Source organism: Stegodyphus dumicola, chromosome 1 (genome assembly GCF_044657685.1).
Source record: "Stegodyphus dumicola isolate Sdum_Otavi_A_Nest chromosome 1, ASM4465768v1".
In the NCBI taxonomy this organism is placed as follows: Eukaryota; Metazoa; Arthropoda; class Arachnida; order Araneae; family Eresidae; genus Stegodyphus; species Stegodyphus dumicola.
The window spans coordinates 53414990-53439679 of NC_140768.1; the positions used below are offsets into that span (position 1 = coordinate 53414990).

A 24690-nucleotide genomic window follows, 5' to 3' on the forward strand; every position below is an offset into this window, starting at 1 on the left:
TTATAAAAGGAAGAAAACATCTCAGTTTGTAGTTGCTTAGTTTGTTGTTGTTTAGAAAACTACTGTTGTTGATTGTAGCGAATTCGCGGATTAGCGTTCTTTAGCAGTTTCGAACTACGTTCTAGTGGACATTTGAGTAGTTAAAAGATTACTACTGTGAGAGTAATACTGCATGATAATTTGAGAAAATTTAAGCATTTTTGTTGTGATAATAATAAATTTTTGTTCATTTTTCATCGGACTTGTGCATTCATTTCGTAACGAACCCGTACGCACGCAACAATATTGAAGAAATATAATTAAGAATTGTCTTATTTTTGGAAGTAAATAAGTATGAATTGAATTCTTCCACCTATTTTACACATTACTTAATTAATTTAAATGCATTCTGAAAAACGAATTTTGGGAAAATAGGTCTATTATGCTTCTATCTGCTCTATCCATAACACAAAAACATAAAATTCATGAAAATTTTCATACTTTTGTGATGATGGAAATATGTATCTTTAATGAATAATTTTTGCCAGAAGAATAGTGGAAATACGCATTATATGAGTTCGCGGATGTCCTTTTTTATGCTCATAATACTCTTAATAAGTTCTCGTTGTAAAAAGAGAGAACTTTATAATTATGTACATACAAATGTATGCGTCTTTATTATGCTTAGAAGAAATGGTTAACAAATAAGGGTAAGAAATTTGGTTGTATTATTTATTGCCAAGTTTTGTTCCTTTTGGCAAATTTTCTAAATTAAAAAAAGAATTTAATATTTAGCTGTTAATATATATGAATTAAAAAATGTAATCTTCTCTTACGAATACCAAACTTTAGGAATAAACCAATCTATACATATATAAAGAAGAAAATCTGTGTGTTTGTTTGTTCGCTAATAACTCAATCACTACTACAGATATCTTCACCACACTTTCTACAATTCTTTTCTGGGTCCTGGAAAAGGTCGACGTCCATTTTTTTCAAAAAAAAATCTAAAATCGGAAATATTAATTAATAATGCTTAAAACACTAATTTTAGCCCTCATTTTTCCGAGTGGCAACAGTGCTGATATAATGAGAGAGAATTAGTTTATTTTTCTATCGAAATTTTTATGTGGGTTCTATATCTCTCAAAATAATTCCTTTTTGCTCAAAATAATGATGTACTTTTGTTTTTGCTGACTCAAATGGCAATTCTATATGTAATATGGTATATATATACCATATGGTTCTATGATTACGTAGTCAGTTGTGGTATATGTATTGAATATTTGTTTCTTTGGCATTTTTTATGCATTACAATTACGCATCATATTTCTTATGACGTGTAATATGCTATTATACAAATTTTCAAATGATGTCATGAGTAAAAATACATTACTCTCAATCTAGCTCAACTGGTATCCGGTACTTCCTCTAGTAGAAGATAAATAAAAATTTAAAACTTTAATTTGCGACGTTAATATTATTGTCTATGTATGTTTAATAAATATTGAGTAAGCGAATCTTAAAATTTATTAAAATTTCTTTTTAATTTGCTGATTAAAATTTTCGTTTTGCTAAAAAAAATTCTGGCCCGCCAGCTGTTTTCAGGTCATGCAATCGACCCGCATGCAATGAATTTCAAGCCACTGCCTTAAGTTATTAAAAACGCTTACTATATTTAAAAAGGTTAAACAAAAGTTCTGTGTTTGCGTTGCATATAAATGCTGTTTTTTATTTACATCTCGGAAACTTTTAATACGACAAACAACGACTAAATAATGTTGACCTAGACTTCCGCGTTACAGGCGGTGAAATCCACGCAAGGACGGTTTCTTTTCGCGTGTCTCAAGAGTCTCGATTCCTTTCTTATGCAGAGAAATGATGTCCGTTTTGCAGACTTGCAGATCAAGTAGGTAGTTTACATAAATGCCGTCATTTAAACATCCCTGCAGAAAATAATTTTGTAGATGACAAAAGTGGTAACTGGAGAGGCCAAATCTGCTTTTGGTCAAATGCATACCTTAGTTTTTTTCATTCTGAAAATGTCGTTAATATAACTTATTAAGATTCTGAGCACACGTGAAACTAGTTAATCGTTTCATTCAGCCAAATTATTTTACACATTATACAAGTACACGATGTGACCTTGACAAGTTCTTGATTATTTTAGCACAGCAGATCATAAAATTTTTGCTTAGCACATAACATTTTTATAAAATTCTCTGTTCGAGAACTTCATGATAAATCTACGTTTTGTGTAGAAATTAAATAAAAAGGGGACAAAAATGGTGAGGATAAAAAAAATAAAAATTTCATTAATTTCTCGAAAAAAAATTTTTTTTAGATTTTGGTTATGACACAGTAAAATCTGAAATTTGTCGTAATCAGAATTCGCTTAAATAAGAAAAACAATTTTGAAGTGGGTAAAATGGCAGTTATATGTAGACTGTAAAACTATCATTTGTTTTAAATGCTAATTAATGAAAGTCTTAACTTAGCCAACATGCCTTTCCAGTACTGAAATATGGATTTTAGTATTTTAAAGGAATGTTCTAAAATTCATGTCACAGCCTAAAATATGTATGATGATGATACTGATGCATTGTTTGAGATAACTGTTTTAAAAATTGCATCAGTAAGGTGGCTAAGTACATCGACTATCAATCACTCATTCTTTACGAACCATGAATCATTTAGATTAGTTGTAAATTATCTGTTTTGTGCTATATAACTTTTATCCCAATCCTATGTGACACCAAAGCCCATGAAAGTGAAGCATATAAAAGGGAAGCTTCGATTTGGCAGAGTCAATAATATATTTAACCTGAATATAATGGAAAGAATAATGATAATACCGCATTAGCTTAAGGAAGGGTTTTGTATCAGGCGAATATGAATGGCAGAGTTTTTTAAATATAATGGAACATTCTTTATGCCACGCAGCTCATACGAAATGAAATAAAGGATGTTTTACTAAGTTAAAAAAGTTAAAAAATTAACTGCAAATGGACTGTTTCATCATTAAATTAACGAAGATGCAAAATTGACAATTTTTTTTTACTTGCAGAAACATTAAAATACTACGAAACAAATGATAAAGTAGCAACATTATTTGTTAGGGGCATTCACTGATTTAATGCAACTGAATTAAAAATTTTGTTCATATTTGAAATAAATAGTCACGTAAAAAGTTAGGACCCGCAAAGAAAAAAGGGGAAAAATAAAGGCTTTTGTGGATCACTTTGTACTAAGTACCAGTCCGCAATAACACATGAAAATAAACAAATGCTTTTAATGGCACAAAAGTTTGATGAAATAAAAAAAATGAGATGGTATTAATTTCATTAGCTGAAATTTTGCAACCTGCTGTGCTGTGGATGTTCCTAATAACTTTTTAAGCTGATAAACACAAATAAATTGTATTTTGCCATACCCTCGAATCATCATTTTTAACGTAGTTAAAATATCGTTTTTGAGTCATATTAGGTACATTAGTGCACAAAAAATGCTTTAAATTGAGCATCACCGCCTAAGGTAAAAAACAGAAACAAATAAAAAAAAAAAAAAAAAAAAAAATCCTTACCTTCAACAATTGTGGCTGACAGAGTCAAAAACGTAACTGCGATCAACAGGACGGTCATTTTTTCTGGTTTCCGCAGTCTTTTAACGGTAACTTCAACAATCCTGAAAGAAAAATATTTACATTAGGCCTTGCAGGCATCAAAATAAGCTTTCTTTATAGGCAGTATAAAGGAAACCATTTAAACTTCACAGAGAGTAAGCTTTTATTTGCTTCGAAGTCATCCAATTCATAGCAATTTTTACGACTGTAATAATCATTTTTACGAGTTTGAACTGGGAAAATATACAGTTATATATTCTTTTTAAAGGCGTGGTTGAAGCATTTCTTTCGAAATGAACGGAATGATAGAGGCTTTAAAGATTGTACAATAAACAGCATTTTCTCCTCCAATTGTGCATATTTAAATCTTTTTCACTCTGTCATTTGCAAATATAGATTTCCGGCATTTTTAACCGTACTTAGTAACCGGCATTTTTAACGGTACTTAGTTGCTAAGAAAATGCACCAATACTACATAAACAATACTTTGGTATCGCTTAGGTATTTTGCACATTATCATTTTCATAACAAGAGATTAGGAGATTATTACTATTTTAAAGTTCTTTTGCTAACGGCAGAAGATTATAAATCCTATCCTATACATTTTGCATTCAGTTAATTGTAGTTTAATTAAAAATGTCAAAAGGAGTTATAATTAGAAATGATTTACAGAATGACTATCTTATATTTTAAATAGCAGTTATAACTCTGAAAATACTTTAAAAACTTGGTACTATTTTAATAACTCCAGATTTATTGTATTAAAGCAAAGCAAATTAAAGCTATGTGTACAAGGGATATGTTATTTCATGGAAGGACGTTCGTTCTAAGGGATTAAACAAACATGCAGCCAGCCCATTACACGAAATTTAAATAGGTCAAGTTACCAATGTTCAGAGGTCTTATTCACTCGACCACTGGTAGGCCTTTTAAATCTATCCAAAAAAAGGGGAGCCCCATAAATTAAAATTTTTATTGGTTTAATAGAAATTTAATTACTCGATTTTTTAAGGATCTACTGTATAATCACATTTTGGTAAAAAAACGAAGGAGTGATAAATTCTCGATCCTCAGATAGATAAACAATAATTAGTTAAAATAAATGAATAAAACTAACTTAAATCATAAATACTTATTCTACGAAGAAGTCTATGACTACAAGTTGTTATTACGGCTGGAACAAAAGCAACAGTAAAAAGCTCTGCATTTCATATCTAGCGGTTTTGTAAGATACATAAAAAAAAAAAAAAAGAATGACTCTGTATTTACAAATTTATTCACGGAAAAAAATGCGAATAATTATGTGTGTCATATTTCGTTGCCTAGAAACATTGATAATTAAAAAAATACTCCAAGAGTACTTTTCTGTTGACGAAACCCGTGAAAAATCCTATAAACACACCTGCTGCTATTTAGATGCCGCATATTATTGACACGACTGATGTAACAATAGTAGAATTTCTGACATAAAATGTAAATAAAATAATTTATTTTTCAATAAAAACTTCAACTTTCTGGAATTAAAGTGTCTAAAACTTTAAATGTGAGGAAAAAACAGCTTGAATAAATAAATAAAACACTGGAATCCTTCAGTAAAGTGAAAAGAAAATAAGGCATTTTTTTTAAATAGGTTTTTTACAACAATTAGTGAAAAAATCACAACACAAACATAAAAGAGTAGTATATTCAGCCCTCCCCCCTTTTTTTTTTTTTTTTTTTTTTTTTTTTTTTGCAGTGCGTTCGAGTGCACTGGGATACACTTTGTTTTCACAGCCAAAATAAACTGTACTTTTTCTTTTAATTAAGCATCTGCTTGTACGCAATGTAAATAAAAAAAAATATGGCGCAAATTTCTGGAATACATTCGTGAATTTTTCAAAGCTTGGCTTTAAGAAGAATGTTAAATCATAGTTGAAAATCCAAGTTATTTTCTATGAGTATAATGATACCCTAATTACCACTACAAGAAACAAAAATTTTAAGAACCGTGTTGTTTGGATTCTTTATAACTAATCGCTTAATATACACGAACCGGAGATAAAATAAAAGAACAAAAAAATTAAAAAAGTAATCTAATTCTTTAGAGCTGCCGTATTCAATGACCTGTAATTACGGCAATTGTATATCTACTTCTGAAGAATGATGGCTTTGTATTAAACTCTCCCCCTCCAATATACCCTGGGGGTAGCGGAAGAGTTCGCTATAAAAATTCAATAGAACATTCTGACGCCTTACCTCGTGATTGGTAACTGAACTATGTAATTGAAGGGCTGATCCTTAAATGGAAGTAATGATTTGTGTTGATAGAATAATAACGACTTTCACTGACAGCAGGTATGAGTGCGCTGAGAAATTTTTCTGCAGAATTATTTTTCCGAAAATGTAAGAAAGTTAAATTTTCGACCATTTTTACGTGATTTTTATTAAAATAAGATATTTTTGGAATTCATTTCTGAAATTTTTAGCATAAATTCCAGTTTTAGTAAATGCATCCAGGAGACCAGCATACGAGAAAAACCATTTGCCATTTCATATTTTTGTCTCAGGCTTTAAGAAGCTGTAATTAAAATATATTTAAACTGATATAGTTTCATATGGACTTCAGACGCTACGTTATCGTCAGATGCAAACTTAACTTGCGGAAGAGATAAATTTGATTTTTGAAGCGTAACTTTTTGCAAAAGAATCATTAAAGATTAATATAACACAATTAATTATATGACTTTAAGTAATGTATTGGGTAGTTAAATACTAATGAGATTTATAAGACGCTGCGATTTGAACGTCGACTAAAGAAAACAAATGCCCAACCATTAGAAGAATTATAGAATAAGATTAAATTAAAGATTAGATTATACTACCATTCCTTTTATCTGCATAAAAGATAGGACTTTAGAACACTACAGAATTTATCAGGAATATATGCAAAGAAATTTATCAGGTCTTAAACTTGAAGTACTCAAAGAAGGAATAATGCAGAAAACAGACAAATTGTTTATTAGCGCTCTCGCATAAAAATTAAATAAATAAAGTTCGATTTTAGTGATGATAATTAGTATGAATAGAAGAATATATGAAAAGTTCAGCTAGAAAGAAATTAAAGCAGTTTATTAAAGAAAAAAGGGCGAAATGACGTAATCATTAATTTGAATGATCATACTGGTTCTAATTTTGTAGAAAGACTATACTCAGAAATATGTACCTACAAAACTCGGCACGTTATGAACTAGCTGCAAAATAAGTAATTAAAAATGTAGTTCATATCAAACTATAAAAATGAAATAAAATAAAAACTTAGTGACGGGTATTTAGAAGACCCATACATTTTAGAATAAGTTTAATTCTATGGATATTTTTTTCAGAACTCAGAATTTCCTTGACTTCATGTACTAATACTTGCAGATATTAGACTTGGCTTACGTTGCTGCTGAATCCATCAGATAATGATAATGAGGAAAAACAAAACTTTTTATCTTTTATGTGAACCTGATACGATATGTATATTGATTACATACTGAATGAGAAAGCTCTGTCAGGTTTATTCACAAGACCAAATTATACTTAAATAAAAACAAAAGAAGAAAATAGAAATAAAAAAACATATTATGCATTCAAAAATATTTTATTTTTTTCACGGTTTTCTCACGATTGCTTTTTCTCAGTTTTCTTTTTGTAAAATATTGTTATACATAGCAAATCTCAGTTTTGTATACAATATCTTCACTACAGTAATCTTCCATATTTTTAAAATTATTTGCTAACAAACAAAAAAATTATTTTACCACAAAAAATGAACGCTGCGTACTCAGCGATTTAAAGGCAATTCGGTGGTATTTGGATATCTATTTTGTTTATCACATATTTCAGAATCGTTAAAAACAGGAAAGTTAAGTTAAATTAAGCCCCAATAATGCAATATGATTAGAGTTGCGGTTTTTATTTTATTTTGTTAAATTTTACTTATTCATTTATTCAATTTTATACTTGTCAATATTCTATTTAACTACAACTTTATCTCTATTTATTCCTAAATGTACGCAAAAACAAAGCAGTCGCTATAGTATTTCACTGCAGAATTTTAACATTCGTATTTATAAAATCTGTTGGTGTATTTAATTACGGCAAAGCACACAAGGGCTGTCTGCCTAAGGGGAGGGATGCCTTCGTGGAGGACTTTCTAAGGGAAACTGACTCGTATACACGTTACACATGGGGAAACCACGAAAACGCCCATGCAGCCAGCCCGTTCGCGGGATTCGAACCTCGAACCGAATTACCAGTGTTCAGCGACTTTACCGCTCGGCCGCTGGTAGGATCTAAAATCTGTTGGTAATTAGACCTCTGGAAATATTTTGCTAGATATTCAGCTACAACTTTCAGTATGATCCTGTTAATAAAAAATTTGCATATATATCAGCGACCATAAAAACATATTCCCTTTTCATCTGAGTAGTTTAAAAAATAAAAATGAATTCAAATAAAATAATCTAAGTAATTTTAAGATGGTAATCAAAGTAACAAAAAAAAAGAATTCCTAATTTAAATAATTAGACAGCATTCCAAATTTCAAAGTCAGCTCATTAGAGAGAAAATATTTCATTAACTAACAATGTAAACGAAAATTCTTGAAATTTTGTCTTGAACAGAACAGCGATTTCTTGCAGAATGTTTGCAAATTATACTGAAATTGCTTAATGAATTATTTAAGATGAAGAAATTTCCTGATTATTCAAAATTCCCTTTTCTCCAAGAATGCGGAATAGGAATGGACAAAGCTTCATTCACTTCAGCTAAAGCGCATTCTCAAATCTAATTATTTCATTTCTACATACAGTTAATTAAATTCACTTAACCCTGGAATAAGTAAATGGGTTTTTGTTAAACTGCTTTTTTGAAATTCTGGTTCGTAAGATGCCAGAAGCCGCTGTTACATAATAAAGCATTCCGTGGATATTTTCATCCTGAAGTATTTCTTTACATGTTGTTTTCGAAAAGAAAATGCCCTTTTTGTTCTTCGAAGTTTGAAACACAACATTTTGTAACTTTTTATACTGCACTAAAGGGTTGAATAAGTGTAAGAATGCAAATCTGCTGATAGCACTTCCTCATTGGTAATCAGATAAATAAAAGTGAACCTGTAATGTCACTTTTTCTCAATAGTATCTAACTAACGACAGACCTGCTTATTTTCCGAGCTAATGTGAATAAAAAAGGAACACATAGCAACAAAAAGCTCTAAAAAATCTTTGAAACCATCTGAATAAAGGAAATTATAATAAAGAATTTTATCTATTAATTTAAATTCAAAAAATTTTATAAAATTTATCTATCTCATATTTTTTCGAAATAAATAACGACACGAATAAGTTTAGTTTTTAATTTCATTTTTTAATTTAACAATTAAAGTTTACATTTAAATTTAAATTTGAATTTTGAAATTATATAGAGTTTTCCCCGAAAGGTTTTCCTTAAGATGTATAATATAAATACAAATTACTTCCATTATAAAAAATTAAACAATAGATAACCATAAATTGAAGCTGCTTTAAGACAAGAATTCAATGCATTTCGAGAGATACTGATATGAATCTCTCTTTTTCAAGAAACAAAAATATTCAATCAGAATATCTCAGTTTTAGAATGACATTAGTTCTATATAAAATTTCGATGGAAGTATGATGGGACTTTATAGAATGGCATTAGTTTTAGAGAAATACTTCGAAGAATCGTGTTAGTCTTCGTTGATATTTATAAAAGTTTCCTATAAAACTAAATTTCTAAGACTAAGAAATTTCGCATTACATGGAAAAGAAGCCTTCTAATTTGAATTTCAGTAAAGAAGAATACGCTTATTCCTTGAAGATGGGGGATCAGTGTCAGTCATCCTCAAAAAGTATTCCGCCTTTCTGTATAACCAATACCAATTTAATGTCGCATTTTCCAAAGTTTGAAAGATTTTATCATCTAAAATTGTTTAAAAATTAAAGTACATACCTGCAGTCATCACAAAGTAATTTAATTTTCAATATATCTTCTTCCAATTATGATCATATTTTTCATTATGTTAACATCTTAAAGCATGAGATGTGTTACTATATAACTGAATTGTTTTTGATGAAAACAGTATTATAATAACAGAATTAGTTTGTTGCATTACAACAATTATAATACAATTTCACGGAATGTAAAACATGAGGTGGCAAATAAAGCAGAATGAGAATAATTCGACAGCAATTATATACATTTTAAATAAGATTGCTTTTGAGTCTTATTTTAACCTTATATAATATTCAGTATATTATTAAGAAAGTAAATATCACTTACTTGAATCGTCTTACAAACAGAAAGAACTGTGTTAAAATATTTACTTTTGTAGGATTTTTATTTACTTCTTTTTACAAATTTCTCTAGATTGGAATGATACTTTCTAAATTTTTCTCTTGACAGCTTTGCAAGTAATGAGTTTGGTTGGATCAAAACGGATAGTTTGGCCGTTTAAAACAATACGAGGAAGTTAAGAAAGAGAAGACAGGTGAAAAATAAATTTTAAGAAAAGAGTAAAAGATCCCAGGGTGACCCCTCCAACAAGCAGAATAAGGTCAGAAAGACAGGTCTAGATTATCCTTCCAAGCATTTTTCCCCTAACAAGCCAGTTCAGAAACGTGGTTAACGGATCTGGCCACCATTCAAAGCAGCGATGGCCTGTTAGGTCGGGTTGAACTTGGGCTCTTACTTACGGAAAACAAACTTGTTGCACGTGAAAAAAACAGGGGGAAGAAAAAAGTTCACATTTTATGGCACACATCATTAGCTACGCTGCTTTTTATGGCAGTGATCGAGAAGGCTGAAAGGTATTGTGTAGAGATACCGTGATTAATGCACTAATACCTTACCTATAAAAAAGAACACGACAAACCGCCCACTCAACTGATAAAATGATACACTTCTTCAAACCCTTATTGGGGTTTATGCTGGCGCACAATTTAACTGATGAAAGATATCACGGTTTCTAGTGATTGGAATGATCTGCTTTAAATATTGATATGGTAACACGCTGGAAGGTAAATATGTCATCAAGATGTTGGATGAAGAATGGAGTCAAGTACGACTCTTTCCCTAACGTAAGAGTCATGTATTTAGCTTATGAATTTTCAATATAGTGCTACTGTTTTGTTACTGCATTCAGTTACAATGATAAAGAGTTTGAAAACAAAATAATTTTAATTGTTTAAAGTTTTACAGTGTATAAGTTTACACTTTTTAATTATGAAGACAAGATAAGATATTTCAATCAAATTTCTAATTTTTTTTTTTTTTTTTTTTTTTTTAAATTTCGAAGCTAACACTTCTTATACAACCCTTTTCTGTTAATATTTCAAAGGATTTCATGACATAGTTGAGCAATTAAATTAATAAACAAAAATCGTTTAATGTAGTAAACAGCCAATTTGTCAAAGATAATCAACAGTTCTGGTACTGCACTTGTTAAGTTTCCGTATTGGTTCCGAGCTTAAAATTTGGTTGACATGAAATACTTATATAGATTTTCTTTAATTTATGGTATGACCGAATGAAAGTTACACCACGTATGAAATTCTGGATGTAGTAAAAAACGAAAATTCGCTTTATATGTAAAAGTTATAGATGATAAAAGAAATTAAAAAAATTTTATTGCAGCAGCTTAGAACTTCATTAGATTAAAATTACTAGAACAGAAAGATGTAAAGGTTAATTGCATAATATTGCCTGAAGATGCTGTTATATGTATAGTTTCATATAGATGATCGTCATCAAAGCTTATATGTTTAATATTTAATTTTATTTTATTCAGATATTAAACAAAGATACATTGACAATTTTAGTTACTGTCAACTAAATATGATTCATAATTTTTAACGAAACAAGATTGTAAAATGCCCAAATGATGTATATTTACAAATTTTCTTCTCTAATTTTAGAATATTTCATAATCTTCAGGTAAAATATCAGATTATAATAAATAATATCAGATATCAGATATCGGGTTAATAAATTCGTTCAGTTTTGCGTAGACAGCGAGAAATAAATCGGTATCTTTATCGCGAATCAGGACTTAAAAGCAAATTTTAAAACTTAATTCCTTGATGAAAAATTCAAGTAGAAGTAAAATAAAATAAAGCAAAAACTTGCTTCTTGGTGTCGAAAAATCATTGGTTTAAAAAGTGAATTGATTGTCAGAATTTGATTGATAGTCAGAATTTCAACTTCTATATTAGCACCTCGAAAACTGTTAGCAACTGTCAACTATGCAAAAGAGCAGAACAATACGTAAGATATATTTCCTAAAACAATAACATTTTCCGATTATCTAGTACAGCAGTATCTCTCAACAATATCTAAAATTCGATAAAATTCCAATGTCAAATCCGGGATTCTTTGCAGCTGAGATTGAGATTTCAAGATACAAAGTTAGTAAGCCCGAGGATAATTTGTCCCTCGTTTGATACGCATGAAAGAGTCACACGTTGCTCATTTCGAATGCTAAGTTTTCAGCAAAATTCATCTATCTCGTTGGGCGCATGCCATTTCCTTCTGTTGAATTCGAGAAGCAAAAGTCTTGAAAATGTCAAAAAGAATTTACAACTTTTACTTGATCAACGATGCAGAACTATATATTAATTTTCACTGCCATATAAGCGTTTTGTAAAAGTTATTTTAACAAGAGCAGAGCATCATGAAAAGAAAACCCGCATGAATAAGAATTAACTTAAGTCTTTCAAGAAGCTTATCCTACAAAGAAAACATGGTTTTGAACTCATTCGTTTGCTCTACAGCTTAGAATCTTCTTAAGTGGACACAGTGTTTGCTTTGATTTTTTTTTTTTTTTTTTTTTTTTTTTTTTTTTTTTAATATTTTTATCTTTTTTTTTTTTTTTTTTTTTTTTTTTTAGATAAAAAGGTCTGTGTATCTCAAAAGTTCTATTTTGCTTTCTTAATAAAGGAAAAGTTTGTCTTATTTATTAATATAGGAAAATAACTACTTTCACTCACTTAACGCTTTTTTTATATTGCACTATGATTCGCAAAGTAGGACGAAGTACTTGACGTCTTAAATTTTTCAAAGCATATCAACATGATATTCTGACTGAAACATTGTAAAGTTACCTATATTAAGAAAACAGAGGTAATATTCCACTATATTGTGCCAAACATTCTTATTGATCTTGTTCCATATCAGAGGTCAATTAGGCTCTCTTTTTCAATCAAGACGTACCGGACAATTAACTGAAATTTTCTTTCCTGCGAAATTAATTTGCGAAACCATCAGACTGAGATATATACGCTAAAATTAAATCGATGGAATTTTTCTGAAAACGCTTAAAAGTGTTTAGTTTTCCTCAGAGACAGCTAGAGTTATTTTTAAAAAGCTCATTTTCCAAAAAAGAACAATTTTACGCGCTAAAATTAGTAGACATATTATCTGATAATCTTCATAAATTAAAAAAAAAAATAATAATGTTCACAGTCTTGCTCTTATATATCCTACCCTTGCATGCATATAACCTTGTCAGTAGAACATTTTATCTTACGCCAGTCAGGCGCAATAAATCTAATGCACCTAGGCGTCCGAGTCCTTGATATTTATATTGACACTGGTGGACGTGGCGCTACACCAATTAACTATATGGTAAAGGGGTGGTGCCCACGTCCTCCGTCGCATGTCGCATGTCACAGTCCTGCTTCTTAAAAAATACAGTCCTTCTTCTTAAAAAAATGCCGAAGAATAATGATTCATAAAATAAAGTGTCTGTTCTTTTCATATTAAATAAACCTATTAAAACATTAAATTTTTGCTCAATACTATTAACTAAGATAAATACATTTACGGGATATATGTGGATATAATGACTCTGTTTCTTGGACTACACTTTCGGTATATAAGTTATGGTTGCTTTTTTGTATGAATGGGATAGTAAGAACAAAAGGAAACATTATACTATAATAATCTTTTGTTAAAAGCATAGACATTAAAAAGGTAGTTTCCTGCGGCCTTCGTACATCCTCAGAAATGTCACTTAAAAACCCTTCACACAAATTAGGTATAATTTATTCAAAATTAGAGGCTCTTAAACTAAGAAGGACATCCATTGTCGGCCTTCAAACTGAAAGACTAATGAGTGATTTCGAATATGAAGGTATGTTTATAAGGTATTTCTCCCGCCTTCTTAGCATGCCTTCGTGGTGCAGTGATCAGCACGCTTGGGGCGTATTCGAGAGGTCCATGCTTCGAGTCCCGGCGAGGGCATTGCTCATTATTCATTTCTCCTGCTTCCGAAATAACCTAATGTCTCTACAGTGGCGCCCCAACTAAAAACGATGGTGGGTGATGATTTTCCACCACTAGGATTTGGGAATTGGGTACCCTGATCCCCAGTCTAATCCCTTTAAAAAGGGGAGTATATAAGGTATTTTCTCTCGCCTTTTTAGCATGCCTTCGTGGTGTAGTGGTCAGCAAGCTCGGCGGCGCGCATTCGAGAGGTCCCTGGTTCGAGTCCCTTCGAGGGCATTGCTCATTTTTCATCTCTCTTGCTTCCAAAATAACCTAATGCCTCTACATGTTAACTAACGTTGAGTCCAGTGAGATGGCAGCCCTTTAGAATCGAAATTTTGTACGTTGCCAAAACACAGAAAACTACATAGAGCTTTATAAAAAAAACTGAAAATATTTGTATACTGTATAATTTGAGATTAATTTACTGGATTCCAAGACACAGCTTAAGAGATATTACTAATGAGCATAAAAAAACATTTTCATCGGATATGTATGAAATGAAAACGGGTTATAAAGGAACTACAAAATATTAATCGAATATTGTTCCACTCTAAAAAGGGATGTAACAGACATAAAATATTAAAGAAAATCGATTAAACATTCATTTCTGTTATGACTGCTATATATTTTTATGATTTGTACATGTAAAATAAGGCTATTTTCAGTAAAGAGAATCAAAATCAAGTTGAAAAATTATTCCCAATCAATATCCTTTAGAGAAATTGAATAATAAAATTTGGAACTTATTTTTAAAATGGTGCATAATTTGGAAATTCTGTGTACTAGTCTGTAGCAAATTATGTGTTAAATTTTGTAAGTTGGATCAGTCATCTAAGATTTCGCTGCTAACATTTTGCAGGAAATAGAATTGATAGAATTATTGTACGTGATAGATTGATAGGATACAATTGATGGAATTATCGTAAAGCCTTTTTTTCAACTTTTGTTTTAAAATGTATTTTAACTATAATTAGTTTATTTTTTGGAATAAATATTTTAAAATTTACATTCTTATGTTCTTATGAAATGGTGCAAATTATTCTTTAAAATGCACTACAGAAATAATTAGTATGTATAATAGTTAATAATTCTAGACTTAGATTCTATGAGTACTAATAATTATCATATTTACTAATAAGATTTTGTATTAGCTTTTGCAAACTTAATAATGTATACATGTCGTACATTATAATTATAAAATTCAGAAGTTTATTCTGCGCTACTTTGTTTGGACCCTACAACTATTTATGACTTCTAGTTCCGAATACAAATCAGTATTTTATTAACTTTTTAAGAAATTCAAAGATTTTAAATTTTCAAGTATAAAATACATTTATATGATAGACAAGATTTTCTATAAGCAAATAAAGATAAATTTAAGAAATTCTAGTCTGGATCACAGTGACTGTTGCATAGATTAAGGGTAAAACTCTTAAATAAATATTACAGTTCGTGAAGATATTAATTAAATTAAACTTACGTAGAAGTTTCTTTTAACTCTAAAATATCAATATATCAAAATATTAACGCTTCTTTTCACAATTCACATTTGCACTCTTTAATTTTTAATGGAAATGTTTTAATTAATTTGTTCATATTTTACTAATAGAAGAGTGGAATATTTGATTTTATCAGATAATAATATTTGGCTGATAAAATCAAACATATTTCATTGTAAGTACTTGCAAAGAGCTTTTAAAATATAAAAGCTAATTGTCACATTTTCTGCTTCATTACTTACAGCAGGATGTAAAAGACGTTAAGTAAACATCAGTAACATCCCTTGAAAACAAATGCAACTATTATGTAAAAACATGGCATCAAAATTTCGGATTTTGCATAATTTATGGAAACACCTTATAGGTCAATCATCTTAAGTTTCTGAAAATATATCTTGATAACTTTAAGGTTCGATGTACGCCTATTTACAGAAATCTCCATGAAAACATTATTTTGAAACTTGCTGAAATTCCTCGCCCCTGATAAGCAAAGCAGAGAGTAACTGGTTAACAAACTTACAGTAAATACGTAGAAAACTGTTGCAAATAATGTAAAGTCATTCGAGCTTAACGCTCTGTCTTTATTATTCAGAACCATGAGATCGCAAAAAGAAAAAAAACTAACAGCCGTTGCCAAATAGAATCCAAAATAAATATACATTTTTCTCATTTTCTAAGAGAAAATGATGATTTTCTGGAAGCTCTTAGGGCAGTTAACTATTTTCCATTTAAGAAATTGTCTTGCTTAAGTATAATCTTATAAATGATCTCAATAAATTTCCGGATATGTGCGATAATTTAAAAATTTAAACAAGAGCAACACATCAATAAATCAGATTTTCCAAGCAATGCTTTAAACAATTATGAGCTCAAGATTACGGCAAATTTTTTGCTTCACTGACTGTGTCGCTTCATAAAACTTGTTGCCTAGCTATGTTTATTCTCTCATGTAAATGCCAAAATGAAACCACCAATATTTCAAGCCCTAAAACATTCTTTTGTAACTTTAAGCTACATCTTAAGCACAACTTTGTGGAAGTCTTTGTAAATAAATAAGTAATGATTTTCAACAGTTTTGTGCAGAAAGTTGTTTTTAGGCCATAAGGTAACTAGAATGTTTAAGGTAGCGCCTTCAAACGTCCTAGTAATTCAAATTCTGTGAATTAACGTGAAATTTGCTGATTATTCCACTGTTTTTAACTATGATAAAGAATGATGCCAGTCTTATCCTTTCCTCATATAGATAATTAAAGTAAAACGTCAAAACTGTTAGTCTGCTTCTCTTTACAGTGGATATAAATTCCATATAAAAAAATATAGATCCTTTGGTGAAGGCTAATAAAATAAAACTAATGAATGTCATATGGAGCTTTGTAGAATTATGCAATCATTTATTTTATCTTACAACCTAATTATAAATGCGTGGCTAAAATTTTGGTGAATATAAGAAGGTTATCCCATTTTGCACAGTATTTATTTCAAACAATTTAACATGGACTAGAAAAAATGTTAATAAATTATTAATTACAGATAATTTATTAAGATTCAACAGAAAATTTTAACAAAATCAAATATTTGATAAGCTGTGTTAGAAACATCAGGTTACACTACACACGACAGAAGTTAATGAGATGTGACAGATTCATGCTAGTACAGTGCTTAAATTCTATCTATAGAACATCAGACGATATATTCTTTAACAGTTATTTGTCCCGAAATTCAATCGCAGTATTGAAAAAATTCCATAATTTATGCATCCTTTATTTTCCAATTATCGGTCCTTTTATCTCAATGCTAACTGTGAAACGCATGCTTTACCTTCTCTGAAAAAAGATTGTTAATTTTTAATGAAACACACAAGAATTTTGACGGAAAGAGTTTCGTTTCTCTAGGTTTTTGTTTCATAACTAAATTCTAAAATTTTATGAGTACTGAGATGGCTTCCGACCACGGATCTCAACCAGAAATGTTTACCATCCGAGAGGGGTAATCTACTATCTTTCGAAACGTCGACAAATCTATAATAAAAAGAAAAATCTGAAAAGTTCAGATTTTAAATTACGTCCAAAGGCACTTTTTTTTAACGTTTTGTGTGTTACCTTTATTTATTAAACATCGTGTTCTTTGCACTTAAACCATAAAATTCAGTTCAAAAGCAATGTAGCAGAATAATTTTAAAATGAGTATATCTTTAAATTTCCGATACACAGTTCCGCGCGCTGGAGATATAAAGTTTTTTTCCCCCCGTAGAGTGTTGCCATTGCTCGCTTTGAAATCCTTGAGTTTGTTAATCATAAATTCTTAAAAATTTTACAAAATATGAAATCGATAATAAAACGAATTCCAAATCTCAAATTTGATTTTCCACATGTCCATATTCGTAGTAGGATTACGTCATTCAAAATTCGATGGCTCTATGTACCGTTGTTTTATCACAATGCAAAAACTACACATACATTTATGCAGATTTTTCATTATTTAATTTCTTCAAATATAATGCAGGACTCTAACATTTGGTGGCAACAGTTTGAAAAGTGAAACGGACATTTATAGTGATTCAACGCAAAATTGCAAAGTATAATTACTGTATGCCTATTCTATAGTACAAACATTACGTTACAAGATAAATTGTGTACGCATTCCTGTTATCATTAGGCATCCGTACTAGTGATTCTGCAAGCTTCTTTTCAAATTATAAGTAAAATCAGCTAATTTACTAAATCAATATGATACTACAGAGGTACGCTGCAAAATAATACTGTGTGGTACAAATGAAAATGCGAATATAACGTAATAACATATAAATGCATGAAATATATGTAAGCAGGTAAATGCAAAATATTACTGTATTGTGATCTATAACTGTATTGCACTACTACTACATGCATTGCGGCAAGTTGTATACAGAAAAGAAATGAAACCAACTTGCTAAATGCGAGAAGTAAAACCTAAATGCTAAAAATAATAGTATTTTGTGCTGTGCAACACCAAAAACATTAAAAATATCAATGCAACATGAACAATATTATAATAAAGTATTTCTAAGTAAAATATAACAGAAAGGAGATTAAAAGAAAAGCAAAGATATTTAATGCGCATGAAAAACCATCATTAATAGAATTTACTTTTTCTCAAGGCCAGCCTAATACTGCTCCACCTAATACCACTTTAAACACTATTCTTGCTGACAGACGAAATAGGAGGAGAAGGAAAATTCGTATATCAGATTTAGATCAATAGTTATGCACAATCTGTTAGGTCTTTTCGGAGGACTGGAGGACGTTCGACAAGGAACTGGAGAAATCATCTATTCCCTCTGCGGGGTTTGAACACCAGGTCTTTTCACTGCTAGAGGGAAATGCTACCACTTACACACCATGAAGGCATGCCGTGAGGAAGGTGAAAATTCTTTCTATTTTCCTTCATTGAAAGGGCGACTGGAAAAAAAAAAAAAAAGAGACCCAAGTCACCAAATCGAGATGGTGACGAATTATCGTCTATCGCATTGTCTGCGTAAGGCTATTCATTTTAAATTTTTATGGCTTAATTCTAAAACCTTATGATACTTTTAGGACATAATGCATAATTTAGAAGAAGAATTAAAACGGCTAATAGGATACAAAATCTAGGCACCGTAGCTTACATAAACCGCAATAGAAAATTTTGAGTACACGCTTTTACCAAGCAAAAGCTAATTTTAGTCTAAATTTCTCCAAGCAAAAATAATCTTTGTATCGATCGGTAAAGCAACGGAAGCAGATCAAACTCTCACACGCCTATTTGTAAGATTCTACACTTTAGAGAAAATCTGATTGACACTCGAAATTCATATAAATTCTGGAATGAGAGAGCCACATGCTAAAAGGAGAGGAAAGGAAATAATTCAGTTTAAAACATTTTGTTAGTAAAACATAAACATAACTGCCACATTCCAATTATTTGTGGCCTAAGATTTCAACTTTTACATATTCCAAAATAAATATACAATTTTGCGACGAGTGTTTCCAAGCAGCCAAATTTGATAATTTGGTGTCATTGCATGGTCGGTGTTTTTTTTTTCACTAGATCTATCCCTTTACGATTATTTCTTTGACGAAACCGAAAAATTAAAATCTTCAAACACAGGCTGCACACAGTTAAAGAACTAAAAAGCTGTTTAATACTGAAATAACAGCAACAACGATACCAAGGACCATGTGAAAAGTGTAAGGAGTGTATAGCTGGCGTAGGTAAGTATCTGAAAGAGATAATTTATTTAAAAAAATGGGAATGACATAATGCAAACAATTTTCTTTCACTAACCTTTTTTCATGCTTAACGACAGGCATGAAAGGTTCTATGAAAGTTTCTAAAGCTAGTTTCGAAGATTACGCCGCACATGCATATGGCTTTGTGCGTATTCTGTTTTGTTACGCCATGTATGATCGCAGTGCAGCATGAACTTCAGGCACTATTTAAGAAACTCACAGCGGGATGATTGTCCAAAAGTCAAGGAATTGTTTGCAGTGTCTCCTCCACCTTCTCAAGTGTCCCTTTTATTATTATTATTATTATTTTCTGAAGAAAATGTGACTGGTGGCTCATTTTTCGACATACAAAAAAATTAATTTTACCCAACTGAATACTAGATGTAGGGATTTAATCTACAAATGAACAGAGTTTTCTTCCATTTTCCCAAGAAATATAAAAATGTTTCTCATTCGTATTCTTTCATAGCTCTGGGTAGTAAGTGCCACCATTTGATCTTAATATCATGCGGTTTCTTTCTTTGAAAATTTGTTAAAAACAGCGTTTGCGTGTCTTCATTGCTCACCAGGAATTTTGTGATCTGAAAATTTATGTATTCAATATCACTACAGCAGATAAGATGCGATAAAATGTAGTTTGGAATACATTTGAATGTGTAAATGGGTATTGTGTGACTGAGGGTACATGTATCGAAGACTATAATCGAAGTATAATGAGAGATACATTGTAATACACTTTGAACAGCACCCTTTTTTGCGCTGCTCTATAATATATATTTTCCTAAAATTGTAGGACCGCAGTGTGACATTTTATCTTCGTTATTGCAAACTGTCGTAATAATGTGATGTGATGCTAAGGCCCACTAGCTTGTAATGTTGCCCATCATGATCATCCATAGAGGTCTTAATAAAATTCTTTTTCGATGACGTCTTTCAGTGTCATGACGTGATGATATATTGAAAATTGCATGCACAAACAATTAGATATATTTGAAAGTTTATGTCTTGGACCGTGGCAAGCTCGTGCTGTCTGGAAGAAAATTACAAGATAGAAACAATAAAGGGATAAGAAAAGTTATATGGAACTCTCTGGTATTTTATGATTTAGAAATGTTGTACAGCATTAAAGCAAACATTTGGGCGATAACATTTCAAAGATAAAATTATATGATTTCCATCAAAATGTTCATGACTATTCGAACACAGCGATGATAAACAGTTCTGCATTACCAACGAAACGTTGTGCATATTCATATGGTGATATCACATTTGTTTTATTTTTACCATTTCATCAGGTAAAAGTTTTGTCTCCGAAGCTGTACTTGCCTTCCAAATTTATGTTCTTATTTTTTTAAAGAACACCTTCATGCGTCCTTTCATGATTCCATTAAAACCGTTTTAGTCTAGTATTTTCTTTGACACATTGACTCCTCTTTTATTTTTTTATTTCATTTATAATTTAATTTATAAACTTTTGAATATAATGCTTCTCTGTCGATGTGTGATTGAAGTTTTGAGTATAAAGTTCGGAAACTTTCTTCAGTTTTGAGTATAAAGTTCGGAAACTTTCTTTCATATCCCATCAACTGGAGTATCACAGTTCTGAATAGAATAATCTAGTGTTAGATACTTTTACAGCTGATTTCACAAGAATTAACACGTCGTAGGTAATGGATCAAAAACCGAAAATGATTACAAGCTTTCAAAAATTTTATTGCTCTTTAATGGCACGTACAACAACATTTTTATTGAAAAAACTACGTTTCATGGGTAATAGATACCTTTTCTTCCAGATCTCTTTGCTTAGAGAACTTGTGGAATGTCATTAACGGTCTGAAGAAAAGTGCTAATGATATTCTTCAAGTTCCGCAACCCCATCAGACTAACAGATCACGCAAGAAGGAGGGTCCTTCACGCAAATCCATGCGTACACGTTCCTAGTTAGAAGTATGCAATGAACCGGCTCGCCACTTGCCACGATGACATCATGCCAGACGTCGTGCCAACCAGCTTGTTGTTTGAGATATATTATAGAAAATAACATCTTCTCCCCTCCTTCCAAATACCAATACCAATCCTCGCGGTTTAAGCAAATGTTAAAAACTTATTTTTATTATGGTTATTTGCTTAAAACGAAACGAAGCTTTTTAGAATTTTTTCAGATGAGTAGCGGAAGTTTTACTATTTTCCCCCAAAAAACGTTCAACTTTCTAGATCAATTTTTTTATCTCGTCACAGAGGTGCTGTAGTTATAATATAATTAAAAATTCATAAAATTCAAGAGAGTATTCACATTTTTTACTTCCTTTTTTGTTTCATTTTAGGAAGAGCTTGTGTATCTGGGCAAATACTAAAGCATTGGATTAAATCTGAAATGATCTTTCTTATTAGAATTTTGACGTAATTTTACGCTGCATTTGAAAGACGAATGCATATATTTTAGGAGTTTTATGAGACGAATTTCAAAGCATTTTAAGGGAAGGCAACGGAATTTTTGATAAGGTATGCCCTTATATAATTATTGGCTTTAATCTTCGAGAAAGAAACAGAAATATCCACCATTTAAATCATTAAGCTGCATTAAACTGTTCATTCGAATTGAAAAATGTTTAGATGATATGACCTACTGTTAGTGTATAAATAAAAATATCGTGTCGGTCGGAAGACTCGCTGTACAAAAGAGTCACCAGGGCATTCGACTATTATTTTCATTAGTTAAAGGTAAAGATTTTAAGTTTTATGTCTTTGAGAGAAAATTTATAACTCTTCGACAAGTTTTCTCACAATAATGCAAATATTTTTTACATGAAAAAACTATTGCAACACTGGAGAAATATATTTCATATGTACTCATTGTTTAAGAGAACAGTTGCGTTTAGATTGTCATCATTGCCTTCTTTTTGAGCAATTTCTTCACAAAGTTGCTGTTTTATATCTTCTAAATTAAAAAAAAAAAAAAAACGGTATTTCGAAATCGTCATAATTCATTGTTGACTGCCTTTTTCAAAAAATTGGAAACCCTAAAAAGAAATCCTAAGACTGCTGAAAAGCCTTTATAATTATTTATTTTATTTATCTGATTTAGTTATTTATTTACAGTTATACTTGAATTTACGCTTCCCCAGAGATGTTAATTTTTTAAAAAAATAATAGGATATCCTTTAAATGTAAATAAGGTAAAAAAATCTACAATGTAGAATGAACCAAAGAGATTAGCATGTATGCTTGCTTTTTAGACTTCTTGTCTGTGACAGTAGCGTATTTCAAGCAAACGATAATTATATTTGAAGCTTTTAGGAACGCTTAATCAACCGAATAGTGATTTGGAAATTGTCTAATTATAATGAAAATTAAAATCTAGGTTGAATATCTGTAAATTGGTGTTTAAATATATGCGGCATTGTTATTATTATTACTCTGAATATGTGCTGTAGGCAGTCGAAGTATATTCCGTAATAATACCGTGATTTAGTCGGTGATGTAGTTCTAGATAAGTGTGTTTTTCTTAGGGGGGTTGTCAAGGCATAGTATCTTTCGTAATGAATTATTGCAGAACATTAAAGTGTATTTGCTTTCAGAAATACCTCTTAGTTGAGAATGTTTATGAGCTTAAGAAGAAACTATTATATATGTTTAGCAAAGAAAAGCAGATCTTGCTGTTTAGCTGGACAACGATAAGTTGGCTGATATTATCGACTAACTCAAATTTTGGCAACTCAGCTAATCGAAACATCTGATGAAAACAAGATGATGAAAACATTTCAAACTATATGCTCCCTAAATTCTGAGAAAATTTACGCAACATATTTCAAGTAGAAAAGGAAAGATTTTTAGAAGTTTTCAAAGTCAGTCCACCGAAAAGCGTAATATTCGAACTGGATTTAACTCTCCCAAACAGCTTTTGAGGATAATAACTCACAATTGTTTTCCTACATCTTTACAGTTAAATGTTAATGGATGCACAAAATTTTGGATGTGTTCGCAGAATTCAACACCAAACTCTCTTTGAAGGAAGAAGACAACTCGTAGAATTTCAATAAACTCTTAAAATATGATAAATATGATAAATTATAATTTTCAGATGCTAGAAAAGAAAGAATAACTGAAATAAAAATCAAAGCTATTAATACTGGAGCTCTGAACTGCGCAAACTGGCTTTTTGAACTGACGAACATAAAAGATGAGAAATGCAAGAAACATCTATTCGTCGAACAACAATACAGATAATTTTCCTATGTTCCACCATGAACTGAACTTTATGTAAGAAACGATAAGCTAAAGTTTCTTATTAATAACAGAAATCTTTTAAAATATGTACGCTACGCTACATTTTACGTACGCTAATTTTTACGTACGCTACAAAATAAGTCTATTTAAGCTTTTCAATACTCTTCTGTCATTCGTTTTTTTTTAAATTAATACTGGGTAGAAATATTACAATTTTATCAGCAAATAATACCACTAAGTCTCGAAAGTTTTCTGGCTGAGAAGTACTATTCCAGATTTACCAATAATTTTACCCAAATATTTTCCACACAAAATGGTATTTCTTATTAAATATCGCATTTCTTAGGACTTAGAATATGCTTTAGGATAGTTGTATAAATTATTAAATAAATTTAATGGTGTTAAACTTCGGTTTTCACTAAAATCTCTAACTAATCGTAATTTCGCGTTGCTACTCTTTCTTTTGTCATCGAGGAAGTAAAAATTAACCTCTGGGCAAACAGCTCGCCATTAAAAAACTCCTGTTATGGAAAGGTTACTTTGCAGTGTTAGTTCAACCGCCTCTCCAATTACTCTAAGTGCATTCGATAATATTTCTCTTTTATACCCCCACAACATTCCATGCTGTTCTTCAAGCACTTTAGCTCGCACGCTTCATCGAAGCGTTGACTTGCTTAACCACGTGTGGCGATTGCATTTTCTTAGACACATACGCTCAAACTTGAAAAATTTTATTTATTCTGCACGTTTTGTGATGGAGAGAGATTTAGGCAACGGTAGCTAATAATGTTTGTCTACAGGCACG

General features: G+C 30.7%; 1 protein-coding gene across 4 annotated transcripts in view; it reads right to left on the bottom strand.

Moving 5' to 3' along the window:
• The window catches only part of LOC118204253 (uncharacterized), a 264242-nt gene that overhangs the window by 69622 nt on the left and 169930 nt on the right, over nucleotides 1-24690 (bottom strand). For 3 of the 4 annotated variants that reach the window (XM_085814551.1, XM_085814546.1, XM_035376592.2), the window contains exon 2: nucleotides 3563-3663. In XM_085814551.1, coding sequence (XP_085670677.1) covers nucleotides 3563-3620 — 58 coding nt within the window. In that variant the 5' untranslated portion in view covers nucleotides 3621-3663. Of the gene's footprint in view, nucleotides 1-3562; nucleotides 3664-9925; nucleotides 9949-24690 lie in introns of those variants that run through there. The other variant, XM_035376600.2, reaches the window with a different exon arrangement.